Source organism: Stenella coeruleoalba (assembly GCF_951394435.1).
Source record: "Stenella coeruleoalba genome assembly, chromosome: 1".
Taxonomy (NCBI): Eukaryota; Metazoa; Chordata; class Mammalia; order Artiodactyla; family Delphinidae; genus Stenella; species Stenella coeruleoalba.
In genome coordinates this window covers 32,784,752-32,809,111 of record NC_137169.1, presented here as the reverse complement: position 1 = coordinate 32,809,111, position 24,360 = coordinate 32,784,752, and the positions used below count along the sequence as shown (strand labels likewise).

The 24,360-nt window shown below is 48.8% G+C and overlaps 1 protein-coding gene across 6 annotated transcripts in view; it reads right to left on the bottom strand.

Annotated features, from left to right (window-relative positions):
• Positions 1-8,114: 8,114 nt before the first annotated feature.
• The window catches only part of NFYC (nuclear transcription factor Y subunit gamma), a 63,935-nt gene continuing 47,689 nt past the window's right edge, over positions 8,115-24,360 (bottom strand). For 5 of the 6 annotated variants that reach the window (XM_079899156.1, XM_079899157.1, XM_079899158.1 and 2 more), the window contains 5 exons: positions 19,884-20,057; positions 15,974-16,132; positions 12,316-12,423; positions 9,797-9,856; positions 8,115-8,839 (listed from right to left, as the gene is read on the bottom strand). In XM_079899156.1, coding sequence (XP_079755282.1) covers positions 8,408-8,839; positions 9,797-9,856; positions 12,316-12,423; positions 15,974-16,132; positions 19,884-20,057 — 933 coding nt within the window. In that variant the 3' untranslated portion in view covers positions 8,115-8,407. The remainder of the gene's footprint in view (positions 8,840-9,796; positions 9,857-12,315; positions 12,424-15,973; positions 16,133-19,883; positions 20,058-24,360) is intronic. The other variant, XM_079899161.1, reaches the window with a different exon arrangement.

Below are 24,360 nucleotides of genomic sequence, written 5' to 3'. Positions count from 1 at the left end.
GGCTCACGGGCCTAGTTGCTCCACGGCACGTGGGATCTTCCGAGACCAGGGCTCGAACCCATGTCCCCTGCATTGGCAGGAATATTCTCAACCACTGCGCCACCAGGGAAGCCCGGCAGGCGGATTCTTAACCACTGCGCCACCAGGGAAGCCCCTGTTTTGGTGTTCTTATAGCTCTAAGTGTTGCTAGAAGTCAGATGAGGGAAAGTCTCCACTGGCAATGGCAGAGGAAGCCTTCTTGGGGACAGGAGTACGGAGGACTTGGAGAGGTGCAGAGAAGTGCAACCAATAATGCCTGCAGCTACCATGAATGAGGCCCAGAACCTTGTGTAGGATGCTTTAACTGCATCTTCTATTTCAGCATCCCAACAGCCCTCCGAGGTAATCCTATTCACACCCCCATTTTACAGACAAGAAGGCTGAGACTCAGTGAAGAGACTTGCCTAGTGTAGCTCTTTACCCCTGTGCTATAGTGAGTGTGTGTGTGTGTGTGTGTGTGTGTAGGTGGGGTGTGGGGATAGGGAGGATGTTACAGAACATGGGGGAGGAAAAACCAGTTTGACAAGGGGGACAGAAGGGACCTTGAATGCTGTGCTGAGGGTCCAGTTCGGCCTGATGGGAAACAGGGAGACTGAGCATGCCACAGAGGCTCGGGCTCTGTACGAGACAGCTCAGGACGGGAAGATTTGGAGGTGCCAGTACCCAGGGAGGTCGGCAGTTGGGGGGCGGGGACAGAAAGATCACTGAACCACAGGTTATGCCTGGGCTTCCTGGCTCTACCTTTGGACTAGTTGGTGACCTTGGCCGCTCCACCTCTGCCCCAGCTTCCCTGGCTATCGGGAGGACTAAATGCAATAATACATGAGAAAGTCACGACCGTGCAGGGAGCGGTGCAAATGTGTCCCATTGATCTTGTCGCCGTTCAGGTGTGCGTTCGGATGGCGCTGGGAGATGCTGTGAGAACTCCCTGGTCCTAGCACCTCTTCTCCCTGGGAGCGTCTTCCTAGCAGGAGGGGATTGGAAGGGAGGGTTCTCATGGGTGTCGGCATCATGTGCGTTATTTGCCTCCAGAGATCCACCTGCACTGAGAGCAGGAGGAATTATGAGAGAAGGATCGAGCCTGCTTCATTTTCCCAATGAGGCCAGAGAGGACAAGAGACTGAGGCCACCTGGCAGGTAGAGGTGCTAGAGGGTCCCAAGGAGTTTCTCCCCCATATCTGGGTGTGCCACTGACCTGTCCCTAGCCCAGCCCCTGCTACCCTTCTGGGCCAGTCAGCTCAGAGCCACAGGAAGCGGAGGGAGCAGTGTCGCTGATCTCAGTGAAAGTGAACCCCCATTGATCTTCAGGGCTGGAGGGGGGCCCACAAGGAGGAGACACTGAGGGAGAAGGGGGTGTGGAAATGAAGGTCAAAGCCATCCCTTCTTGCACCGCTTCTCCTCCGCCTTCAGGATTCTTCCTCTATGACCCCAACTCCTGGAAGACCATGTAGAAGACAATACTACTGCAGCTCTGCTGGCGGGCTCCGCGTTCTCAGTGAGAGCCACTGGGACAGTGGAGTTCCTTGGAAAATGAGGAGGAAGGCCTTTTCTGAGTTGCTGAGAGTACAATGGGAAAAAGCTTCCCTTCTCTCTGGTCCCATGATCAGAGAAACCTGGAGGAGGATTCAGGGAGGGAGAGGACGTGAGTAGGAGGGATGGCAGATTGAGTGTCAGGGAAGGGGACTCTGAAAAGGGATGAGACTTGGTAAGGGACATAGAGGTTCAGAAAGGAGAATGGGGGCTCAGAAGGGAGGCTAGGGGCTCAATGACAGGGATAGGAGGCCCAGTGAGCAGGACTGCCAGGTCAAACTTTTTTTAAAAATAAATTTACTTATTTATTTATTTATTTATGGCTGCGTTGGGTCTTCGTTGCTGCGCGCGGGCTTTCTCTAGTTGTGGAGAGCGGGGGCTACCCTTCGTTGCAGTGCATGGGCTTCTCATTGTGGTGGCTTCTCTTGTTGCAGAGCACGGGCTCTAGGCACGCGGGCTTCAGTAGTTGTGGCACACGGGCTCAGTAGTTGTGGCTCGCAGGCTCTAAAGCGCAGGCTCAGTAGTTGTGGTGCACGGGCTTAGTTGCTCCGCAGCATGTGGGATCTTCCCCGACCAGGTCTCAAACCCGTGTCCCCTCCACTGGCAGGTGGATTCTTAACCACTGCGCCACCAGGGAAGCCCTGCCAGGTCAAACTTGATTGAACACCTATTAAGGTCCCTCCTCCTTAAAATAGTAGATACACAATATAAATGCTGGATAATTAAAAACATAAACAAAAACACCTATCCAAGTTCAAAGGCAAGAATGAGAAATCTCTAAGGGCCAGAAATTCCGGTGGTGAGCAGGAGTTGCAGCTGTACCTCTGAGGAAGGATTCAGCATTCCAGCAGGATGGGAAGTACACTTGCAGACCCCACTAGTGGCAAGGGCTGTGGTAGGCTCCCTGCTTAAAGCTGGGCCTGGGAAAGTGCTGCCTGCCATAAACAGGACTAAAATATCTGCCTGCTAGCCGCCTGGTCCTGGCTTTGGGTAGAAAGAGTACCCATATGATTAGGACACCTTAAGCCCGTTCACATGGAATGCGGACTCAGAATCTGATATTCACGACATATAAAAATCCCAAAAGACACTTATATAAGAGCTAGTTTGGGGCTGGTGCTTTTCTACAAGGCTTGGGCAGATACAGCTGAGAAATCGCCCCAAAGGGTGGCCTCCATATCCCAGGGTACAGCAGGAAAATGTGCTGAAGCTAACCATCTCAAGGATAAACTTCACAACGTATAAGACATACAATATTTTAAGAGGCACCTCTCTCAAGGAAGAATTCATATTTAAAGATCTAGAGATAATGGAGCAATCTGAAAAGAAGTTTTAGTTAAAATCTTCAAGAAGATGAAGGAATAACATCTATAGAACAAAAACAAAGATATCAGACAGAAACATGTAACAGATATGAACAGAACTATCTAGAAATTTTGGAAATGAAAACTAACGTCACTGACATTTTAAAAAAATCAGTAGATGGGTTAGTAAATACAGGTGAAGAGAGAATAAGTTAATTAGAAGCTATAACTGAGAAAATCCTCCAGAATGAAGCATAGAACAATAAAACAGTTAAACATATGAAAGAAAAGAGACAAAGAAGATTGAATGAGAAACTCCAGCATACATATTATTACTTCCAGAAAAAGATACTGGAAAGACGAAGCTCTTTCCAGAAATAAGACATGAATTTCTAGATTTAAAAGGCCCACAGAGTGCCTGGTAAGATAGCTTTAAAAACAAATCAAAACTACATCTAGACACCCTGTAGCCAAAGTGTAGAAAGACAAGAATAATGAGGAAATTTAAAAGCCACCAGAAAGAAAAAATAGCTTATCTACAAAGGTCCAATAATTGAATTGACAGTAAGCATCTCATCAGCAACAACAGATGCCAAAAGACAGTGGAATAGTATCTTCAGGGTGCTGAAGGCAAATAACTGTGAACGTAGGATCCCACACATTGCCAAACTGTCATTTAAATAAAGGGCAAAATAAAGACATTTTGGCACATTCAATATCTTAGAAACTTCTGTCCCATGGACCTTCGCTGAAAGAGAGAGGCACAAGGGCTTGGGAGCTGGAGAGGCGATGTGGCTCAGGGCTGCGGAGGGAGGCTGGGCTCTGTTTTGGACCTGTCTTCAGCACCAGCCAGCCTGAGGAGCTCAGCCCAGCCTGGCTCAGCCAGGGCCCAGCTCAGGTTCTCCCCTCCTGAGTGCCAGCCTTGCTATCCTCTTATCCCCTCATGGTAGTGGCCCAGCACCCAAGCTGGGGAGTACCACTGCCAGTCTGGCTCAGAGGCCTCCTTGAGGAGGCCAGGCCCAAGTTTCTCATGTGACCAGGTTTTGCCTGGCCCTCTGCCCTGGGGCCCTCTCCTCCTGGGAGGTCAGTGAGCAATGGGACAAAAGCTAGGTCCCTATGCAGGAGTTGGGGGGCGAGGACTTTCATTCTCTGTAGGAAAAGAATCACTTATCAGAGGGGACGAGACCAGTGGGGCTGAGCCGCCTGGGACGGGAGACTTCTTGGAGCACCTGGCTCCACTCAACCAGCTGGTGCCCTTGGGTAATTTCTTAAACTCTTTGAGCCTCAGTTTCTCATTAATGAGCAGGATACCTACCTAATGAAGATGTGAAGATGAAATGAGAGAATCCATCTAGCTTTAGATGTATTTTCCTACACAGAAATTTCTTAAAAGAATCATCTCCATCGAATACTCCTGCCTAGCATATCATCAGTCAGTGCTCAGCAGAAAACTGTTCCCAACAAAAAAGTGACAGCGACAGCCAATGAGCAGCGGCAGGAATGTGTGCAGTGTCGGAGGCCCCATCTTCAGGGAAGAGTTCGTGTTTGTGAACTCAGTCATCAGTTACTGTCATTCTCTTGGTGCCAGGCCCTAAGCTGGGCTCTGGAAGCATGAGATAACCCTGAACTGGAGGACCATCGGTGAGGAAGACAGCCAAAACCAGAAAGTTCTAACAGACTGTTCAGAGCCTAACTCGTCTTGTGTTTGTTGTCTATCTTTCCCCTCCCCACTCCCACCTCTCCCCCGGCCCCCAACCCAGTATAAGCTCCATGATAGCACAAACCTCATCTGGATGGTTTTCAGCTGTCTTCACAATGTCCAAAACAATGTCTGAAACACAGAAAGTGCCAAAGAAACATTTGTTGAACGACTGTGTATATGAGCACTAATAATAGAGGCTGTAGAAGTTGCTGTGAGAGCATCAAAGAAGTCTTTGCTAACTCTGTCCTAGGAGTTAGAAGTTTCTCAGCAAGGGCCATTTAAACTGGGCCTTGATGTATGTATAGGAGATCAATAAGTGGAAAAGGAAGTAAAAGGACATCCAGGCGTTGGGGCCAGTTGAAAACATGGAGGTGAGTTCAGGGACCAGTGAGTAATTGAGTGTGACAAGAATGTAGAGTTCAGGGGGGAGGAAAAGTGGAAAGACACAAAGCTGGGGAGATAAGAAGGGCTGTCAAAAAGTCTCCTTATTAAAATCTAACCACCTACCCTGATGTAATACTCTGGAGAGGATAGTGTTTCCAGCCCTCACTGTTGCCCCAGGAAGGCCCCTCCCTTCAAAAGTTAAGGGTCTTATCAGGAAAGGGGTTAAAGATCTAGTACCAAAGATCTAGTACCCACTGAGAAAGGGGACAGTCATACCCCATAGTTCCTAGAGTTGTCTGAAGTTGGGATAAGGGTGGGACAGGGCACCTCCCAGATTTGGGCGAGTGCTACATGCTGCCCCCTTGTGGCCTCAGCAGAATTAAGCAGTAAGGAGGCTGGCCAGGTGGTCTGTTCATAATCCCAGGGGCCTCCAGCCCCCAGCATCGCCTTCTGGGAAAGTTATCCCAACCACCAGCTGTCAACAGACCAGACCTAACTGCTCTATTTATTCCACGTATACTCAAGGCTGGGCCAGTGGGTCTGGGGAGGCAGAGCGAAAGGAGACAGTTCATATTTATAAAGCCCTGTCTCTCTCTCTCTCTCACACACACACACACACACACACACACACCACCTTTGGCCAGAAAGCAACTATGTATGCACAGGGGGTCAGGAGACCAATGTTTTGGTTTCAGCTCTACCCCTATTCATGGCATGACCTTGGGCAAGTCACTGCACTTCACTGGGCCTCCTATGTCTCCATCTGTAACACAGGGATCACCATCCCTCTTCCTGTCTCCCCTTGCAGGGTCATTGTGAAGATCATTGGGAGGACAGATGCTGCAAGTGCTAGGAAAAATGTTTAAGAGTGCTCCGGATGTAAGGGGATCGTGCTGGGTATTAGATAGGGGCTCTCTTGGGCAGCACCAAAGTGTTTGTTTACACCCGCATGGGCCCTGCTGGCGGGGAAATTTAAAGGGAACGTGCTCAGTAAGGCAACTGATCGAAACATTTCCAAAATAAGAATGGAAGTCTGCAGGAAAATGGGGACCCATTGACTGGTCTGAAATTTCAGTTATGCTTGGGTTTTCATGAATGGGAGGAAGAGCAGCAAGGTGGGACTGTGCAGTGACCTCAAAATGAGAGGTTAGCCAGGAAACGAAAAGAGCTGAGCTTCTGCCTTTTTCTGAGCCCAGCCTCCCTTCTGGGTGCTTCTCATTCACAAGCGCTCTCTTGAATCCTCTCCACGTGGGGCTGGGCACGTGCTGTCAGTGAATTACCTGCATGTCTCACTGAGACGTGTTTGGGTACAGGACAGTGGGAAAGGCCAGATGATCCCCTTCAGAGAAAAGTCCAGGGCTAGAACGAAGGGGGCAGACCTGACTTCTCATGGTGACAGCATCACCTGCTTCATCTGCCTTGATGACACTGGAGGGGTACCATGTATCCAAAACCTTACAGCAAGGAACATCTTTGCTTTTGCTAAAGAATGTTATCTTTCTTTGTTTTAGATATGAATCTCTTACCTGGTCCCATCTCTCTTTTTGCCCTGGTGGTCAGGAAGCTCGGGATCGAACGTGAAACCTAATTTTAAGAACTCTGTAGGTCTTTGCAGCCAGAATATTTGTTCTTGTTTTCGATGATCCTGATTTCCTACTCAACAATATTCTTCCTAATTCTCATCTGTCACATTTTTTCACTGTGTATGTTTTCAGTGCAAGCCGTCTTATTTTTTCTTGTGGAGTAAGGTAAGGTACACTTAGGTAAGTAACTGAAAATGAAACAGATGAGACAGATGTCCAAGTGCTTACCATGGTTAACAGTGGGGGATATTCGGTGAGGGAATTATTAGAGCATCAGGGTCAGACTTGAAATAATCGAATATTAAAGCCCCTTCCCTAACCCTGCTTCACACTGTAAGAGTCCCCCAAAGAAGGGAGTTGCCTAAGGTTTTATGACATATTACTGACTGAGAAGACATCAGTACTTTTCCTGGCAGCCAGTTCTCTGCTCTTCCCATGACCACAGGCCTCATTCTAGCTGTAAATGGCATGGTGAGGGGAAGACGGCTCACCGCTGGCCTCTACGGCCAACAGAGGCCGTGAAGAAGTGGAATGCTCCTTCTGTTCTCCATACTTTCAAGCCCTGGCTGTAGAACCCTTCTGACCTGCTGGCTGACAAGGGGCTTGGGCTACCCTCCATGGCAGATGCCATCCATGCCTTTGGTAATGGGCATGGCTACAGCAGGCAGCTCAGAGTGCCAGCCTGTGCCGAGACAGGAGTGGAGGGACGTACTCGAGTCCTTGCTTAAGGACAGAGAAAGCTTTCTCCATGAGAGATGCTCTCTTCACCCTTGGCCAAGGACACAGGCTGAATCTGGCCCATGTGTCATACGTAGTCCAGGAAATAAGGCAGGCAGGCAACTCTGAGAAGTAAACGTTCTGATGAACGTTTAAAAAATGAACTTCATTTTTTAAATCAGCTGAAGATCTCAATTTGAATCAGACATGCAGCTCAAGTTCCCTTTGCTTTGGACATCCTCCCTCCTCACAAGGGTGTTCCCCTCCTTCACAGACACCCAACCTGAGGGCAGACGAACCTTTCTAAGCCTTTCCCAAGCAAAGTGGTCCCATGAATGTCCCCAGACACAGAAACCCAGACTCCAAATTATCTAAAATGAGATTTATTGCATTTCATGCAGTTTGAAGTCCATGCAGCAAAGGAGACTAGCATAATTTTTAATGCATTTAAAAATAAAATAAAATTAAAACTGGGGGGTGGGGGGCAAATACACAAAGTCCTAGTCTCCTTGAGTCCCTGGAAGAGAAGGGTTTGGGAATGAAACCATCCACTCCCCATGGCAAATGAGTCTCTTAAATGCATGGAATGTTTCCATGGCCTCTGATGCAAATCCACAGAGCTCTGGGGCAAGAGCAGGGGCACGGGGAGAGGAGCACTAGTGAAAAAGAAGCTACACACGGTCACCTAATTCACCTGAGGGCAGAACAAGGTGGTAAATCCTGGGTCAGCAGCTGTTCCAAGAGTCAGGAGATTACATACACCCCTGAGGAGATTTGCTCCTAAAAGAAGTGGCAGTAAGAACCAAAAAAAGAGAAACAAAAGAAATATTTCTTCAACCACACTCTTCAAGAAAATGCCATAAATATGTTATTTATTATTTTCATTTCATAGCATTGGACACACAGCTCAACATATTGAAATATTGATTCCGTGGAGAAAAAAAAAGGGAAAAAGGAAATAAAAAATATTGCATCTTTCTGTTGTGGAGAATCTCTGCCCCCAGGCGTCGGGCGTAGTGCACCAGTGTCCTAGCCTGCAGGAGGCGCTGAGGTCGGCAGGGTCCTCTGGGGAGGGAGGCTGTGCCCATTGCCCGGGGCTGTATGGCAAAAATTGTGTTGGGTGTCCTTGGCCTTGCCAGCTCAGGCCCTCAGTCGCCGGTCACCTGGGGGGCCTGCCCGTCGGAGGGCTGGTTGGCTGACTGGATGAACATGGGTTGGGCGAGGTCCTGGCCGGCAGGCATGGTGACTTGCTGGATCTGGTAGAGCTGCTGCGAGGGGTGGAGAGGAGAGAGTGAGGTCACCCCTGGGAGAGGGGCATGCAGCTCCCTATGGGCCTCGAGTTGGTTGGGGGCCCCAGATACCTCAACCACCACCCATTGCAAGGCGTCAGAGGGAGGAGGGGAAGTGGAGTTCTGCTGTGGTTGGGAGCAGCAGACACAGGAGGCACCAGCCCGGTGAGAGGGGGTATGTGTGGTGGGCGGGGAAGAGGTGCAGGGAGTTGCATTTCCTGTGGCTTTCACTTCTCTGGGCTCTGCCTCTCCCGTTAGCTCAGAGCCTCGAGCTTGCTGCACGCTGTTCCTCTGTGACAAACACAAGCAATTCGAACCACTGTACCAGCAGCTTGGAAGTCAGCATTTCCCCAACTCAGTAATCCTCACTGGCAGGGGCAGTAGGGATTACCCCTTCTCCTCTTTTCCTCAGAATATCTGGCTCAGGCTGAGGCTACGCCGAATCTCCATCTCCTGCATGGGCCCTGACGGGGAGGCAGGTCACCTGGGATTAAATGCTTACTACAGCGAAGACCCGCGAAGAGGCTCGCGTAGCCACTACGGAAGGTTAGGGCCAACTGGACGTGATTTCTCAGGTATTTCCAAAAGAAACCAAAAGCTAAGACCCCCTGCCACAGCAGCCCTGGCATGTGAGCCTGGCATCTGGTGCTGGCAGAAGCCAGAGTTGGGTCCTGATGCCAGTTCCTCTCCTTTCTGGGCAGCAGAGAACATAGGCTTAGGCATGTCATCCTATCATGTCCTCAGGGGTCTCTGGCAAGATAGTGAGAAGGGCAAGGGGGCCGGCAAAGGGAAGATCCCTTCCTCACGAGCTTAGAATTACTGAATTCCAGGCACCTAGAGAGCTTGCGAGGTCACATGTTCTCTGCGTTTCAACTAATCCAGGCGATTAAAAAGAGCGTGGCTTAGAGAAAAACTATTCTTAAAGAAAGGAAACAGGAGACCTGCATGCTAGTCCTGGTTCTGCAATGAACAGCTAAGCAAGCACAGACAAGGCACTTCCCACCTCCAGGGCTCAGTTCACTCATCTGTAAAACGGGGACTGGGGCTACATAAAGTCTAGGATTATTGTCAACTCCCACCAAGTCTATAAATCTAGAGGATAGGCAAGACTGTTGTTTCAACAATTTCTGTCCACTCACTGTCAACAGATGATGGGACAGTTGCCCTAGCCATCCAAACCCACAGGTATCACCTGCTACCCTGTCACAACTCCTCACCCTCTGCTCCTGCCTAGGCTGGGTGTCCTACCTGTCCATCCGTGAACTGGCTGAACTGCTGCTGTCCTTGCTGGACCTCTGTCTGTGTGATCTGTAGGAATCAAGACGGCAAAGTAGGCAGATCAGCTGCAGGGTCTGGTCCACTAGTCCACCAGCCCACCAGCCAGGAGAGGGTCGTGAAGGTCAAAAGGACAATGCACATAAAGTGCCCAGAATGAGGCCTGGCACAGAACAGGGGCTTGATGAGTAGCAGGAAAACAAGGGTCCCTCCCCACCCCCTAGCACAGACAGCTACTCAGAGTTGGCACCATACAGAGGACCCCGGAGCATGCAATATTCAACTTCTGCAACCATCTCTCTTAATGTCCACCTAACTACCCCCCGCCCCACCGAAACCAGCCCCTTGCTAAGAAAGTCTTTCTGGGGCCTGAGGCTCAAGTCAAACAAAAACACCTAGCTCCTAGGTACTGACAGGACAGGGCATAACATTTATGGTTTAGGCAGAAACCCTAAGAGTCTGTCTTTCAACCAGTGAAGGCAGATTGCAAAACACTGGGCAAAGTGGTGAGTGGTCCCTTTCATGCTTGGAAGGTGGGCTCCAAACCAAACCCGTATCACCCAGATTATCTGACTGGAATATGAAACACCCTGGCGAGCAGGTGGCCTTGGCCCTGGAAGCCCTTGTGGCAGACCTATGAAGTACTTTTTCCGAGAGAGGCCACGTGCAACCCTCTGGGCCAAGGCGGGGGTGGGGGGGCGGGGGTAAGGAAAACATTTATCACATGTACTTAAAATCTTATGTGGGCATTTTAAATACATTTTAAAGGAAATTTACAGACATGGAGAACTGCATCATATAATGCCAGTTGCTGCAGACAGCTTGGTAGACTAGAAAAAAGACTGAAGAATGTCTGTGTGCGTATATGTTATCTATGGAACATTTGACTAGCTAATGTTTTCTGTGTACCTTCTCCTGGAATCATCACAGCCACCCTGCAAGGTAAGGACTGTCTTCTCGAGTGTCCTCACAATGGGCCAAAAACAACCCATCGGGTCTACCCATGAAGCTATGAGGAAAACAAGAGGACAGGTATGAAAGGGCTTCATGAGGGTTTCTTGCTAGTGTTCTTTGTTTTGGGTCTTTCTCCGCCCACCTGCTTGAGGGCAGGAGCTAAGTTTTGTCTATCTCAGTGCAAAGTAAGTATTGAAGAAATATCTGCAGAATAAATGAATGATCCTGAGACAAATGGAAAATATGTGTCATAGATGAGAAGGTTTTAACTGTGCCCTGTGGCCAGCAGGATTGCCCTTCACATCAGTTGAGAAGAGTTTCATTCACCTTTAAATTCCATTTACACGTTAACATTCATTCAACAAACGTTTACTGAGCACCTACGAAGTGCCACGTTGTTATAATTACAATCTGTTGTTACACAGACTCCGTCCTCAGGCACCCTCTTCTTGCTTCACTCCTTCCTCTCTATACACCCAACTTTCCCCACTTTCTGGCTTTAGTTCCTGGTCTCAAAACTGACCTCTGGGGAACCAAGAACTCTTCCTTCTCATTTCCTCCCACCCTGTGCCATAGAAAGTTTCTGGATCCCAGGCTAGAATCTTACAAGTTTTTTTAAAAAAAAAAAAAAAAAGAGGGGTACACTAAAGGGTGGGACCAATCTTGAGATCTGATTCCACGTCAATGAGCCCCAGGAAATTAGGGAAAAGCCCATATTCTTATGCAAGCCAAGGAATGGGTTTAGAGTGGGCCTTTAAAGATCCCAGAGACTACATGGAACTCAGAAGCCCTGCTTTTGGCTCATTCCTCATATTTTCCCAAATGAGATCTTTGGAGACCTGCTCTACAAACTCAGCTCTGTCACCACTGTCAATAGATACATCACCAAAATGCAACTGGGCCAGACGAGTCCAGCTCTTTAACGATCGCTTCTTTTTTTGGGTCTGAGGCAAAAGAATTGATTAACAATGCCTCCCCTTGTCCAGCATCCCCATCCCCTGCAAATAATACCCACATCCCCCAATCCCCAAGCCCAGGGAGGCAGCCCCCTCGGCACCTGTGGCTCAGCCTTCAGTATCTCAGGGCATGAGAGGAGATGAGGAGGGCAGTCTCTGGTTAGGGGTGCATGAGAAGGTAGAAGTAAAAACCTAAGTAGCTTTCCAAGGGGCACAGGAGGCGCCAGATCACAACAGTCATCAAGTTTAAAGATGGAAACTCAGCCTGACGATGAGGCAGTCTGTCAGAAGGCTTCCTCCAGTCAGACCTGCGCACACACACACTGGGCTTTCTTCAAGTATCCTTGAGGCTTCCCCTGCCTTGAGCTTCCTTGTCGCTCAAGAGCACGATGGTAAGAGACACACTTTGAATCCAATCCTCCGATAAACCCCATCTGTCCCTTGGGGTGCAGAACAGACGTGCGGGGGGTGGAGGCGGCTCTTGCTGAAGGATGAGGTGGCGAGAGTTGTGTGCTGAGCACTTTGTCAGAAGCCAGCTCCAGCTGGTTCCCAGCTCAAGCCCTGAATCTCTGCAGCACATACCTGTTGAGCATTGGTGGCAAGCGTCTGGATCTGTCCCTGCACAACCTGGGTGCCTGATACAGGCTGGGCTAAGCGAATATACTGCAGCTGGCCGGCATTCAGCTGCACCTAGGCAGGGGCAGAGACAAACAAACCACCGGAGACTGAATGCAACCTCAAACAAGCAAACTTTCCACGACAAGAAATGGGGACTGTCCGCTACCCGTCCCCACCCCGACCCCTCCAAAAAGGCCGACCCTGAAAAGTTCCTTTTTAACAGAAACCCAAACAAGCAAAACCATAATATCCCTACCCCGTAAGTCACACAACACAAAAGAGAATAAGTTCCTTGAATGGACTTGGGGGAAAATTCCCAGAGGATCTTGTCATATATGTGAGGACAGCACGGCTGGACCCTCAACATTCACTGGCTCTTAGCTATTTGCTCACAGTTTATGTTAAGATTTGATGCCAAAGACTGTCTGACATTATCGGAACGCTTATACCTTAAGTGTGGGGCCTTTCTCCCCTCCGTCTCCACCCTTCCCCACCCCTGTCCCCGGGACGGCTGATCTAATACTGAGAAGAGCCCCGGAGCCTGCCAGGAGTAACCAAAGCCGATGGCCATCACTCCGCACCACAGCCCTAGAACTGCCCAGCCCCATGCTGCACATCTTGGAAGAGAAAGCTGGCCCGCTTTACTATCTCCGTCCCCAAGAGCCAGGACCAATAGGGGTCTGTGGGACTTTTAGGATCCTTGGTGTTCAGCACTAGCTTCTGGCCAAATACCTCCCAAAGGGAAGCTGAATCAATAAACCTTTCACATAAAACCCCATCGTCGGAAACCAAAGCTACAAAAATGCCCTTAAAGTCCCTCATGCTTAAGATTAAGTCTCAGCTAATACAATAATACCACACGCTGCATTTAATTGTGTGCTAAAAGCCTTAACTCAGCTCTTAATGCTGCAGCATAGCACGGAAGCATTAGTGAGTGCTTCGAGCATGGGGATGAGGAGAGGACCAATCAGCAGAGAAAAGAGTCAGCAAAGGAGGACTCCGGACAGTCACACTCAGGATGTGGGGAATGAAGGCGGCTCCAGGAGGCCCAGCAGATTTGGTCTCTCTCTATCTGGAGGCCCAGACACCACCCTCCCTAGCTGCCTAGCCTGCTTTGCTTGTAAGGGTGAGCTTCTTGAGGGTAACAGGCAAGTCATGCCTCTTTGTCCTGGAGCAAAATTTCCCCTTGCCTTCAAGAGCTAACTTCATTGCAGGGGCTTTTACTTCCGTGAGGAAAATGCTGACAGGAGGAAGCTTCTGCATGCAGTGTTAAATCAAACTGCTTCCCTGAAACTTCAGACTCAATGAGGATTTGAACCACCAAGAAAAGACTAACACTGAAGTTCCTGGTAGAACGTTCCAGAATTGTCCGCTTAAGGCAAGATGGAGGGACACAAAATCTAAACCCGTTAATAATCTGGTTCAAAGGAGACAGGGCAAGGTATTGTGACCTGTAGTCATTTCTCTCCTGAGAACACGCCAAGAGGAGCTGCTGGGAAGTTGTGATGCCAAGCCTAAACTCCCCACTACATCCCACAGTGCGGCTTCCAGGCAACATTAAGTTGCTTATGGGGAGGAAGACAGCTGGGTGGAGGCTTGGGAAACCTCATCTGCCGAGACAGATGGTGGCTGGTACCAGGAGTCACCAGAACTCCTGCTGAGGAACATGGGATGAGAGACCGAAGCCTTGTCCCAGGAGTGGGGGAAGGTATACTGCTGGCCATAGGGATTTTACATTTCCCAGCTGGGAAGAGCTCTTTTGCAGAAACTCAAATGTGACTGAAAAGCTGTGAGCCAAACAGTTCCAAGCAGTTCTTAGAAGCAAGCTCTTCTTTCAGGCTTGTGTTTAGGTACTGGTGATGCTCTGCCCTTCAGTCCTCTACCACAAGGGTAGGCCTGGGGACGCTCATACCTTTTTAAAATTACAGAGCAAAGAAGCCTACCCCCTGGGCTTTCAAAAGAGGAGCAAAGCTTCCTTCCTAAAGGTCATCACTAATACGAGCGCTCTGGTGAGTTTAAAAATGCAGACTCCTGCAGAAGGTATACAGTGAAGACCAGGTCCTAAATTCTGCAACAAGTCTTCTGTGCCCCAGAGGCTTTAAAAGACTCAAGTTAAAGTTACTACAGGGCTTCCCTGGTGGCGCAGTGGTTGGGAGTCTGCCTGCCAATGCAGGGGACACGGGTTCGAGCCCTGGTCCGGGAAGATCCCACATGCCGCGGAGCAACTAAGCCCGTGAGCCACAACTACTGAGCCCGCGCTCTAGAGCCCGCGAGCCACAACTACTGAGCCCACGTGCCACAACTACTGAAGCCCACGTGCCTAGAGCCCGTGCTCCACAACAGGAGAAGCCACCGCAATGAGAAGCCCGTGCACTGCAACGAAGAGTAGCCCCCGCTCTCCACAATCAGAGAAAAGCCCATGCGCAGCAACAAAGACCCAATGCAGCCAAAAACAATAAATAAATAAAATAAATTTATTAAAAAAAAAAAAGTTACTACAAAGTGTGAACTCTTCTCTGGCTTAGCTGAACTTGTTTTGGTGCCCCCACATGCAAAAATGAGAACCATTTGTGAGAGAAGTCATGGGCTGGTGGCTGCAAGGAATCTGGAATTGATGGGGGTGTGTGTGTGTGGCGTCACCACCCCCAGCCCCACGCCGTGGGGGAAGGAAAGGGAGGGGGGAAAGGGAGATGGAGCGGGGGATGGGAGGGGGAGAGAGAGATGAAAAGGGAAGAGGTAAACAGAGGGATGCACACACACCCCTTTCCTAAGCTTTCTCCTGGCCTATTACTCTGTTAAGAAGAACAGTCCCCAAAACAGAGTTGAGGATACTTTCTGAACTTTCTTCAAAAAGGAAGTAGTTAACCAAGTCCAAGTGAGTTTCTGTATCTGCCTACATTTCATTTACAATAGGAAGGGCAAGGGGCAGGAACAGGCCTGCTCCATGTCACTCATTTTCCACATTTTTTTGTGGCAAATTGACCAATGAATAGATGGCAAGTGTTAAGACAAGGACCTTTTTTTTTTTTTTCCACCAAAGAACAAGTACAAGTGAAAAAGCCAACAAATCTAAGAAATGAAATCCCTCAAGGCACACAGGAAGTAGCAGTCCACAGTGAAGGAATGGGTAAGTTAAATGAAAGCCAAAAATACACTTTGCTGCAGGCTCCACTGGGAACTGACTCATGAATATGCAACAAGTGTATTTATGGCCTTCTCTATACACCTCCCTCTTATTCTCTGCAAATCAAAAGACAGGACTAGGACTGCCTCACAGGGCCTCTGGGCCTTGGCACAGAATAGTGGTTACAATGATTTCTCTGCGTAGGCCGAGTGAGGGGAAATGGAGAGGAGCTGCCCCATCGTGGTGAGCCCGAACCTGGATTAAAGGAAAGCAGGGCGTGTACAGTGAAGCAAGTTGTGGTTTGGGGTAATGGGAATATAGGTTTATAACAAAGTGTGTGTGTGTGTGTGTGTGTGTGTGTGTGTGTGTGTGTGTGTAAGTGTGTGTGTGTGTGTGTGTGTGTGTGTGTGTGTGTGTGTGTGTGTGAAATCTTTAACTATTTCCTGTTATACTGTTGAGCAAAGTGCCACGCAGACCTTAAGGCAGGGCAGGACTTACCGGGATCTGCTGGATCTCTCCTGTGTTCGTAATGATCTGCTGCATCACCTGCATGGTCTGTCCAGTGCCACTCTGGGCCTGCTGGGCTTGACCCTGCGGCTGGGCCTGGACAATCTGCACCTGCTGACCTTCTCCAACCTGCATGGTCACGGGTGTGGTCTGGAAGGAAGAGTCATGAGAAAGCTGACTGAGCTCCAGCCCAGAGCCATTAGGCCTACCAAGGGGTTAATAACGAGCAGTTCACCGGGAGCAAACCCCCTCCATGGATGCCTGACCTCATCGCAACACTAACAATACTCAACCTACAGAGTCCTTTGGGCTCAGAGCACTGTTCAAGTCACTCTCCAAAATAAAAGACAGGAAGGCCAAACGGATTTTTAGACTCAGAGTACAGAATATTTGCCTTGGCCCCGAATACCTCTATGCTTCAAACGTTTCAACTCTTCACAGCCCCTTCAATGATAGAAAGGCACATACGGTACAAGAGAATCAAAAGCAACCACGATAATTTGCCTGAGACATGGCTGAAGTCAAGTCTGGAGCAGGTGAGTTTAGAGGGCAAACTAAATGGAAAGTGGGATCAGTATGGGTTAACTAAGCTCAGGACCCTGGGCTCCTTCTCAGGCATGCAGGACACTGGAAGAAACACAAAGGGCACACTGGCTTTCACCCCCATTCAAGCAGCAGAGCGACTCCAGCCCACTCTGGCCAGCCAGCTGCTCTGGATCACAGCACTGCTTTCCACGGGCGAGGCAAACACCCTTAAGACCTGGACACTGTTAAGATCTGGACCTTAACTAGGGCTACCCGTAAGTAACGGAATTTAATAAAGCCAGACTTCTAACTTTCTAGAAACAGGAATCGCAGATTTAAGGAATTTCTGTCGAATGTATATGAAGATTCTGTGTTTCACACACACTTAGAGGACTGCCCAATGAAACTTGCTCCTTTGAGAGACAGCAGATTCAAACTGTCAAAAGGATCAGTCATTTCTTTTAATCTCAAAACTTTAGCCCTAGATGTGACCATCACAGATCCCAGCACATCTTGTGCATCTGGCAGTGGTGCTAGTGGAGCCCTTTAACCACACCTGCACCCCAACCCCTCACTGTGGATATGATTTCTCCCCACTCTGAATTAAGAATCACCTCTTAAGACAACTCTGAGAGTCTTAATGAATCCTGGGCTTCAATCGATGCTGTTATTCTGATGCTCTCACTTTCTGACTGCACAGGTCTACTCTGCATCTAAAGTTACAAGGGAAGGGGATATGTTCTGAGAACTGTAGATGGGACTCAAGGGATTATTAGGTAAGGAGAAATTACTACAAACTGCAAGAGGGTAGGGAAGAAAGACGACAGAGGGCAATACATGCAGTGGGTTAGGTCAACAGGAAACACCTCCTATACTCACACCATGATTTCCAACTCAGCCTGTTCCCCAAACCTCCAGTAATAAATGTTTCCAATTTTATGACAGAAAACACAGGATTCACTTTAACAAATTACGCTTTTCTTCCAACTTTAATAGGTATTGGTCCTGCAAAGGTATCTGAACTCAATTTGAAACAACGATTCCTGTAGGTCCGGGGAGGTGTGACACAGCACAAGGCCACCCTGAACCAGCCAGACAGCGAAACAACAGGAGATGCTGGGAGGAACCAACTTCACCACCCTCACAAGCCTTATCAGCTCCAAGCTGAGCAAGTCTGGGGTGGCAAAGAAGAGGTAGGTGAAATTCTCGCTGACTAAAAAAAATGCATACTGCCAACTCATCACTGTACTACCAACTCAATTTTCCCAAGAGGATTTCCAAGGTATTTCTAAATTATTTCAGGAAAACGAGGGCTCGTGTTAGCATGGCAGATCTCAAATCACATATGGCATGCCCTGCTGTCGGGGCACAACAGCCATGAGCTTCTTAGAACGGCCAGCCAATCAGAGCCAGCTCTTGGCAGACTCCCTTGAAGTTTGCTTTGTACAGGGATAAGCCTTTGGCAGGTAAAGCTCTCACCACTGCAGAGGCACAAGCATTAGCCAAAGAAAGTCCCTCAGGCATCATGGTGCAGCGGATGCCTTGAGGCAGGGACTGGGCTGTGATCATCTTTAAACCCCGTCTGCCTAAGACTGTGTCTTGCAAAGAGCAAGCACTCAATAAATTTCTGTTACATGGATAAGAAAATGGGCAGGGAATAAATCCTAAAATCATAGTAATATTTAAATCTACCCCTGTCCCAACCTTTTTTTCTTTAGGCAAACCCAGCTCCTTACTAGAATACACATGGCTGTTTGGGATGTGTCCTCTGCCTATCTTTTCAACTTGCCTAGACGTTCCGCTACGCTGACTGTACCCTCCCCTCCTACCATTTTCCCCGTGCTGTTTCTCACCTCCAAGCCTTTGCTCGTGCTGTGCCCTCTCCTGGGAAAGCCCTCCTTCCCTCTTTATTTGATTCATTTCCATTGTTCCCTCTAAGACTCATATTATTCCCTTCAGGGAACTTTCTCTGACATCTCCTTCCACCTCCCTCACATCTTTGTTAGGTACCCACTTTGAAGTGCTCCCATAACACCCTCTACACAATCCTAAGAATATCTTATACTTCCCACGTGGCAAGTGGTATAACCTTCAAGTATTTGTAGCCCCAACTAGATTCTTGAATTCTTTAAAATAGGGACTGTTTTATCCATGCTTGTGTCCCCAACACATAGCATTGGACTTTATCTAAGAGGATGTTCAATGTTTGATGAATAAATAAATTAATGATTGGCAGGGAATTTGGAGTCAGAGCTCAGGAAACATAGTTCTCCCTAGGGGCAGGACAGGGATAAAGATGCAGACGTACAGAATGGACCTGAGGACACGGGGGTGGCGGGGAAGCTGGGACGAAGTGAGAGTAGCATTGACATATATACACTACCAAATATAGATAGCTAGTGGGAAGCAGCCACATAGCACAGGGAGATCAGCTCCGTGCTTTGTGACCACCTAGAGGGGTGGGAAAGGGAGAGTGGGAGGGAGGCTCAAGAGGGAGGGGATATGGAGACATATGTATACGTATAGCTGACTCACTTTGCTGTACAGCAGAAACTAACACCACATTGTAAAGCAATTATACTCCAATAAAGACGTACAAAAACAAAAACACATAGTTCTCTTCAGCCTCTCATGATCCCCAACCATGTGGATGTTACTGCTTTCAGACAGAGAAGGAATCTTCTGATTACTATTGTGAAAAGAAAGTCACCTGACACAAATTTGGTGGGACACAGAAATGATGGGGAAAAGGAGAGGAGAGGTATGCAAGCTGGCAATGATGCCTGATCTCCCCCTTGAGGGTACAAATTCCAATTCTGGTGGGAGACACAGACAGCAGGCACGGAGTCCACTTAAAAGATGTCACTAGGCTTCCCTAGTGGCGCAGTGGTTGAGAGTCCGCCTGTCGATGCAGGGACACGGGTTCGTGCCCCGGTCCGGGAAGATCCCACATGCCGCGGAGTGGCTGGGCCCATGAGCCATGGCCGCTGAGCCTGCGCTCCGCAACGGGAGGGGCCACAACAGTGAGAGGCCCACGTACCGCCAAAAAAAAAAAAAAAAAAAAAAAGATGTCACTATTCATCATGGGGGCAATATAAAGATTTTTTTCCTCCTCAAACTTTTTAGGGATCCTGGAGAATGTCTTGCTCACTGCACTTTCCTCATATGACCCACAAGGAAACCAGGGTCGAGAGAGATCAGGTGACACATCACCTCAGTGGCTGAATCTGGAGAAAAGCCCAGGTCTCCAGAATTCAAATCCAGTCCTCTACAGGACCGGGTGATCTGACCGCCCCTCTGCCCCAGTCACACTTTGCCCATCCCAAACCTAAGAGGTGCTGTCTGGCTGGGCCGGCACCCTCCGCGGTTCACAGACCTGGCCCTGCTGAGGCTGTGCAATGATGATCTGCCCGGGCTGGATGGTGGTTGTGGAGCTGGTGGTCTGCTGGCCTTGCTGCTGTCCCTGGACCTGGACGGCAGTGGGCTGCTGAGCCAGCGTGAAGTAGTACTGGACGGGTTCGGCAGGAGTCACAGATTGACGCACCTCCTCCTGTGGGGCAGAAGGAGGGGCAGGTAAGAGGAAAAGAACCGGCTCAGCAGCTGCCACAGTGAATTTCCACTCTTCCCCCAAATGGGCTCTGTGCAGTTGCCTGCTGAACGCTGAGCTCTCCACATCTGAAGCCAAGAGAAAGTGGAATTCGAAGAGACCAGTTGTGCTAAATCACACTAAAAATAACAGATTCCATAGGCTTCACAAAACATACAGCCAATTTTCTGAAGTACAGAGTAATCACCCACTGCGTGATGAGTTGCAAATGGGCAAATAATTACTGTAACTAAAAACCACGCACTAGCAGTGCTTGATAGTAAATGCCGTCAAGGCCTATGACCTGAGAAGAGTGCTAACGGCAAGCACCCCAAATACCATGCTCTCAGGCTGGCTCCCAATCTCCCAAATAGGCAGCACTCTCTGTATTTCGTTCCCACCACCTCAGGAGGGAACGAGCAGGGGAAAGGGAAACAGGGCTTTCTCTGGATTGGAATTTCAGAATCAAATGTCAGGATCAAGAACACTGGTAGGCAAGAGCCCAGCTTTTCAGAGCATGTCGAGAGCTCTGTGGTCACTGAGGCCATGTCTATCCAGCATCACATCTGGTTTGGTGGTACTTAGCCACAGAAGCGCAACCCAGGGGGCCTGAGGGACAGCCCTCCAGTGGGGTGGCCTCTGGCCGATCTGCTGGGTGAAGAGACCGTTCCTTCTTCAGCTGACGTTTTCCATGGCAGAAGGAGTAAACAACCCTCTCCCAGCCACCTCGAGCTCACAGCTGAGAGTGTAGGATGTTTACACACACTACGGCATGGTTACAGCCTGAGGGTCCAGGGTTGGCCGGCCCCTGACCACTGACACAGATCGGCGTCTGCTCCGGAGGGCCCTGCGACACATGGTGCCCTGCCTGGGACAACAAAAACAACAGAAACATACAACCACTTGGGCTTGTTGAGCAAAATATCAGCTAAATTTACTCACTTCCATGTTCTGGACTAAGTTTGCCAGGTTCAAGGAAAGAGGAAAAGAAGACACTTCTTCAAGGTATAGAGACCCTGTGGACCAAAGCTCTCCAGAGTGACCTTTACAAAGTTGGTACTGACCCCATCCCCAATCTGTGCTTCCAAAGTCCGTTTCTCATTACAGTTTTTTTGTACTTGCTTGGAAAATTCTACTACTTTCCCTGCTAGAATGAAAGCCCTGTGAAGGCAAAGCCTCGCTCTCTCTTGCTCCCTCCCCACTGTCGCTACCACCTGTCTCCTTGCAGGCACTCAATAAGCAGTTGCTGAATGATGAATGGATTCATAGAGCCAGGCAGACAACCGGAGGTAGGAAAGTACTTTTTTTAACCCAAGTTGGGAGTATGACAAATTCTCTTGAACCCAACAGCTGTTAGCAATAGAAAAGAATCCCTAATTTCTTGCTACCTCTAGGATTCTGTGGCCGTAGTGCAGGAGACACGCCTGTCTGCTAAAGAACGGGGTTGGGTATTCTTTTGCTTGCCCGGTGACTGGGGGCCCAGGATACTAAAACTAGGACTCCTGATATCTAGCCCCTGAGGAACTTGGATCTCTGCATGACAAGGTTCCCTAATGGCCATTCACCCAGTCTAGGCAGACACTTGTAACATTCTGGGTTTCTAAGCTAGTCCTCAAACATGAACCAACTTTCTAAGTTAATGCATTCTGTGCTTCAGGCCCAAACAGTTTGAACCCTGGACATGATCATGCTGAGGCAGAAGAAAAAGGAGGTCCCCTTTTATTTTCATCTAGGTCTCAGTTTCCAGAACAACTTAACTGTGACAACATCACCTCCACTTCAACTCCAACTTCTCACCATTATAAATAAAGGTCAGCCAGTCAACTTGATCTTGGCTGTGACAGGGATAATACTGACACCCTCCTTAGCGAAGAAACAAAGGCCAACTGCTCTTTTCAAGGCTCCTGAAATAGGTTCAATGAATTTATTTTCCACTCAGAACTCCCTTCCCATTCTACAAGAAACATCAACCACTAAAATCCAAACTAACTTGGAAAAGCTCTTGGGTGATGAGAGGGTACAGAGGACTCAGACCCCTAGAACTAACTTGCAGGAAGTCTTAGGGAGTAGGGAGCCACTGGCATTTACCAGCCCTGACCTGTCATTGTTCTGTCTCCAGTTATCCTTGACTGTAGCTAATCTGCAAGTGAATATGGTCTTTTTGCCAGACAAATAGCAAACCCTTTAAGTACCACTTTCAGAAGCCAAAATATCCCTTGCCAAAAGCTGTGAGAACATGTAAAGAGCTTCTCCTATGATGCCTACTGTATGCTCTTAAACTGTTTATGAACTAGGCAGTGTCTAGGACACTTCTGTGAGTATCAAATAGAGGCACCAAGGTTTGTGTTGTGAGGACAGGCATGACAGCTCTCAAATCATTGGAATGGAAGGAGGCATATCTAAGCTTCTTCTGCATTATGAATACTCATTCCGCCAATGGAGGTCAAGCTAGTAAGGGAGTGATTATGATTGGTTTAAAGAAATGGGTGAAGAGGAAATGACATTTCAATGAGCAGGAACTTTCAACTCACAGTTTTAGTGGGGCAGAAGTCAGGCCTCAACTATCTTCTGCTTGAGTAGTCTTGCTTCCCCAAAGAACAAGAAGACATCCCCACGCATCTCAGAGAAGTCAAGGGCCTTAGATGCACAACTCAGTATTTCTGGCTCGTTTCTTTCCCGAGCAGTGGGAAATCACCCCGTGCTAGAACAATCTCTGAATGACTGGATCAATCCAGAATGGGGCACCTGCCCAGCTTCAGCAGTGGCCTCCCCAACCAGAGTGCCTGCTCTTAGAATCTCTTCAGAAGTAGAGTCTGATAGACAACGCCAGAGAACGAGCAGCCTCACATCCTAGAGCCATCACCACAGTGCTGTGCAGCCAGCCCCAGACTGGAAAAAAGCACATTTGCTTCAGTAGCAAGAATGAACTGCTCCCTCCTTCAGAAAGGGTGAGTTCTGGAGAGTAGGTGCTTTTAAAGGACTTAAGGAAGGTGCCAGCCAATTTGGAGCTTGGGAAAACATCATGTCTACAGAGGATTAAAAGTGCTATCTTAGAATTTCAGGCCAGCTTTCAGCAATCTCAACCTTTCAAAGGCCAGGCAGTAGCTCTCCCGAATAGGATGCCGATCAATGGCCTGAACACCTGCAAAGAACTGAACCTGTTTAGTTCAGAAACTGAGCTGTTTCAGCTAGACACACTTTAAAGGAGATGGATCATAGCATTCTGAGTCAGGCTAGGATGTAACAAGGAGCTCTCTGACACCCTAAGAGAGTGAAGCACTGAGGACGCTGGAGGAAGGGAGAGGACATGACCATTCTCTCTAGCCAGCTGGCTTGGCAGGCAGCCCCAGGGAACAAGCAGGAGTTGGTGCAAGGAGCCCGAGCAAGGCCTGATTTTGTCACAGAGCTCACCACCTTGGTCTAAAGGGGGCTTCTGAAACAAATTCCAACAAGGAGAATGGGTGAATGCTATCAACTGTTCTGAAGGAAGCGAAGTGGTCTGAGTTCTTGTGGTGACTTCTCAGAGAGGAGGGAAGCACTAAGAGAGGAACTGAGCCGTGGGCACAAACCTGCAATGTTTCAAAGGCGATGCACAGCGGGACGACCGTGGCAGCCTGCCGCTGTAAACATCCGACTGAAAGCTCCCTGGAACGCCTTACAGCTTCCAGTCAAGGATGTTTACAGTAGCAAAGACTGCCCAGAAAGAACGAAGACGCAGTGAGGCACCCCGCTCTAGGAAGGAGGTGCAGAGGGCTTGCTAACCCAAAGACCCTCAGGCAGGGTCGGGATTACAAAGGGTGTTTAAGATGCCCACTTCTCCTACACTCTCTTACTCGTTATTAACACGAGACGGCACAGGAGAATGGTCGTCACTGAATGACTCCTGTTTCTAAGGACAATACACTATGAAATAATTCATTAAAAACACTTAAAATTTTATTAACAAAACAGAGAAAGCAGATCAAGGCTCAGCTTTGCTCCTGCCAGACTCTGCCACTATCCCCCAAGCATCTCTACTACATCTAGTGAGTCATGCAATCTGCATGCCTAAAATGATGAGCTACACAGGAGAGGGGTCTATCGCAATTGCAATTAAGAGCTTTATGCACCCAAAGTGCTGAAAAACAATGGTGTGACCTCTGGAGAGGAGCAGACAGAAGAGCAGGAAAGGCAGACACTCACATTCTTTCTCATGACTGCTTAGAAAGGTTGCTTAAATGGTGGTTCTCAAATATGGTTACACATTAAAAGCATCCGGAGAGCTTTA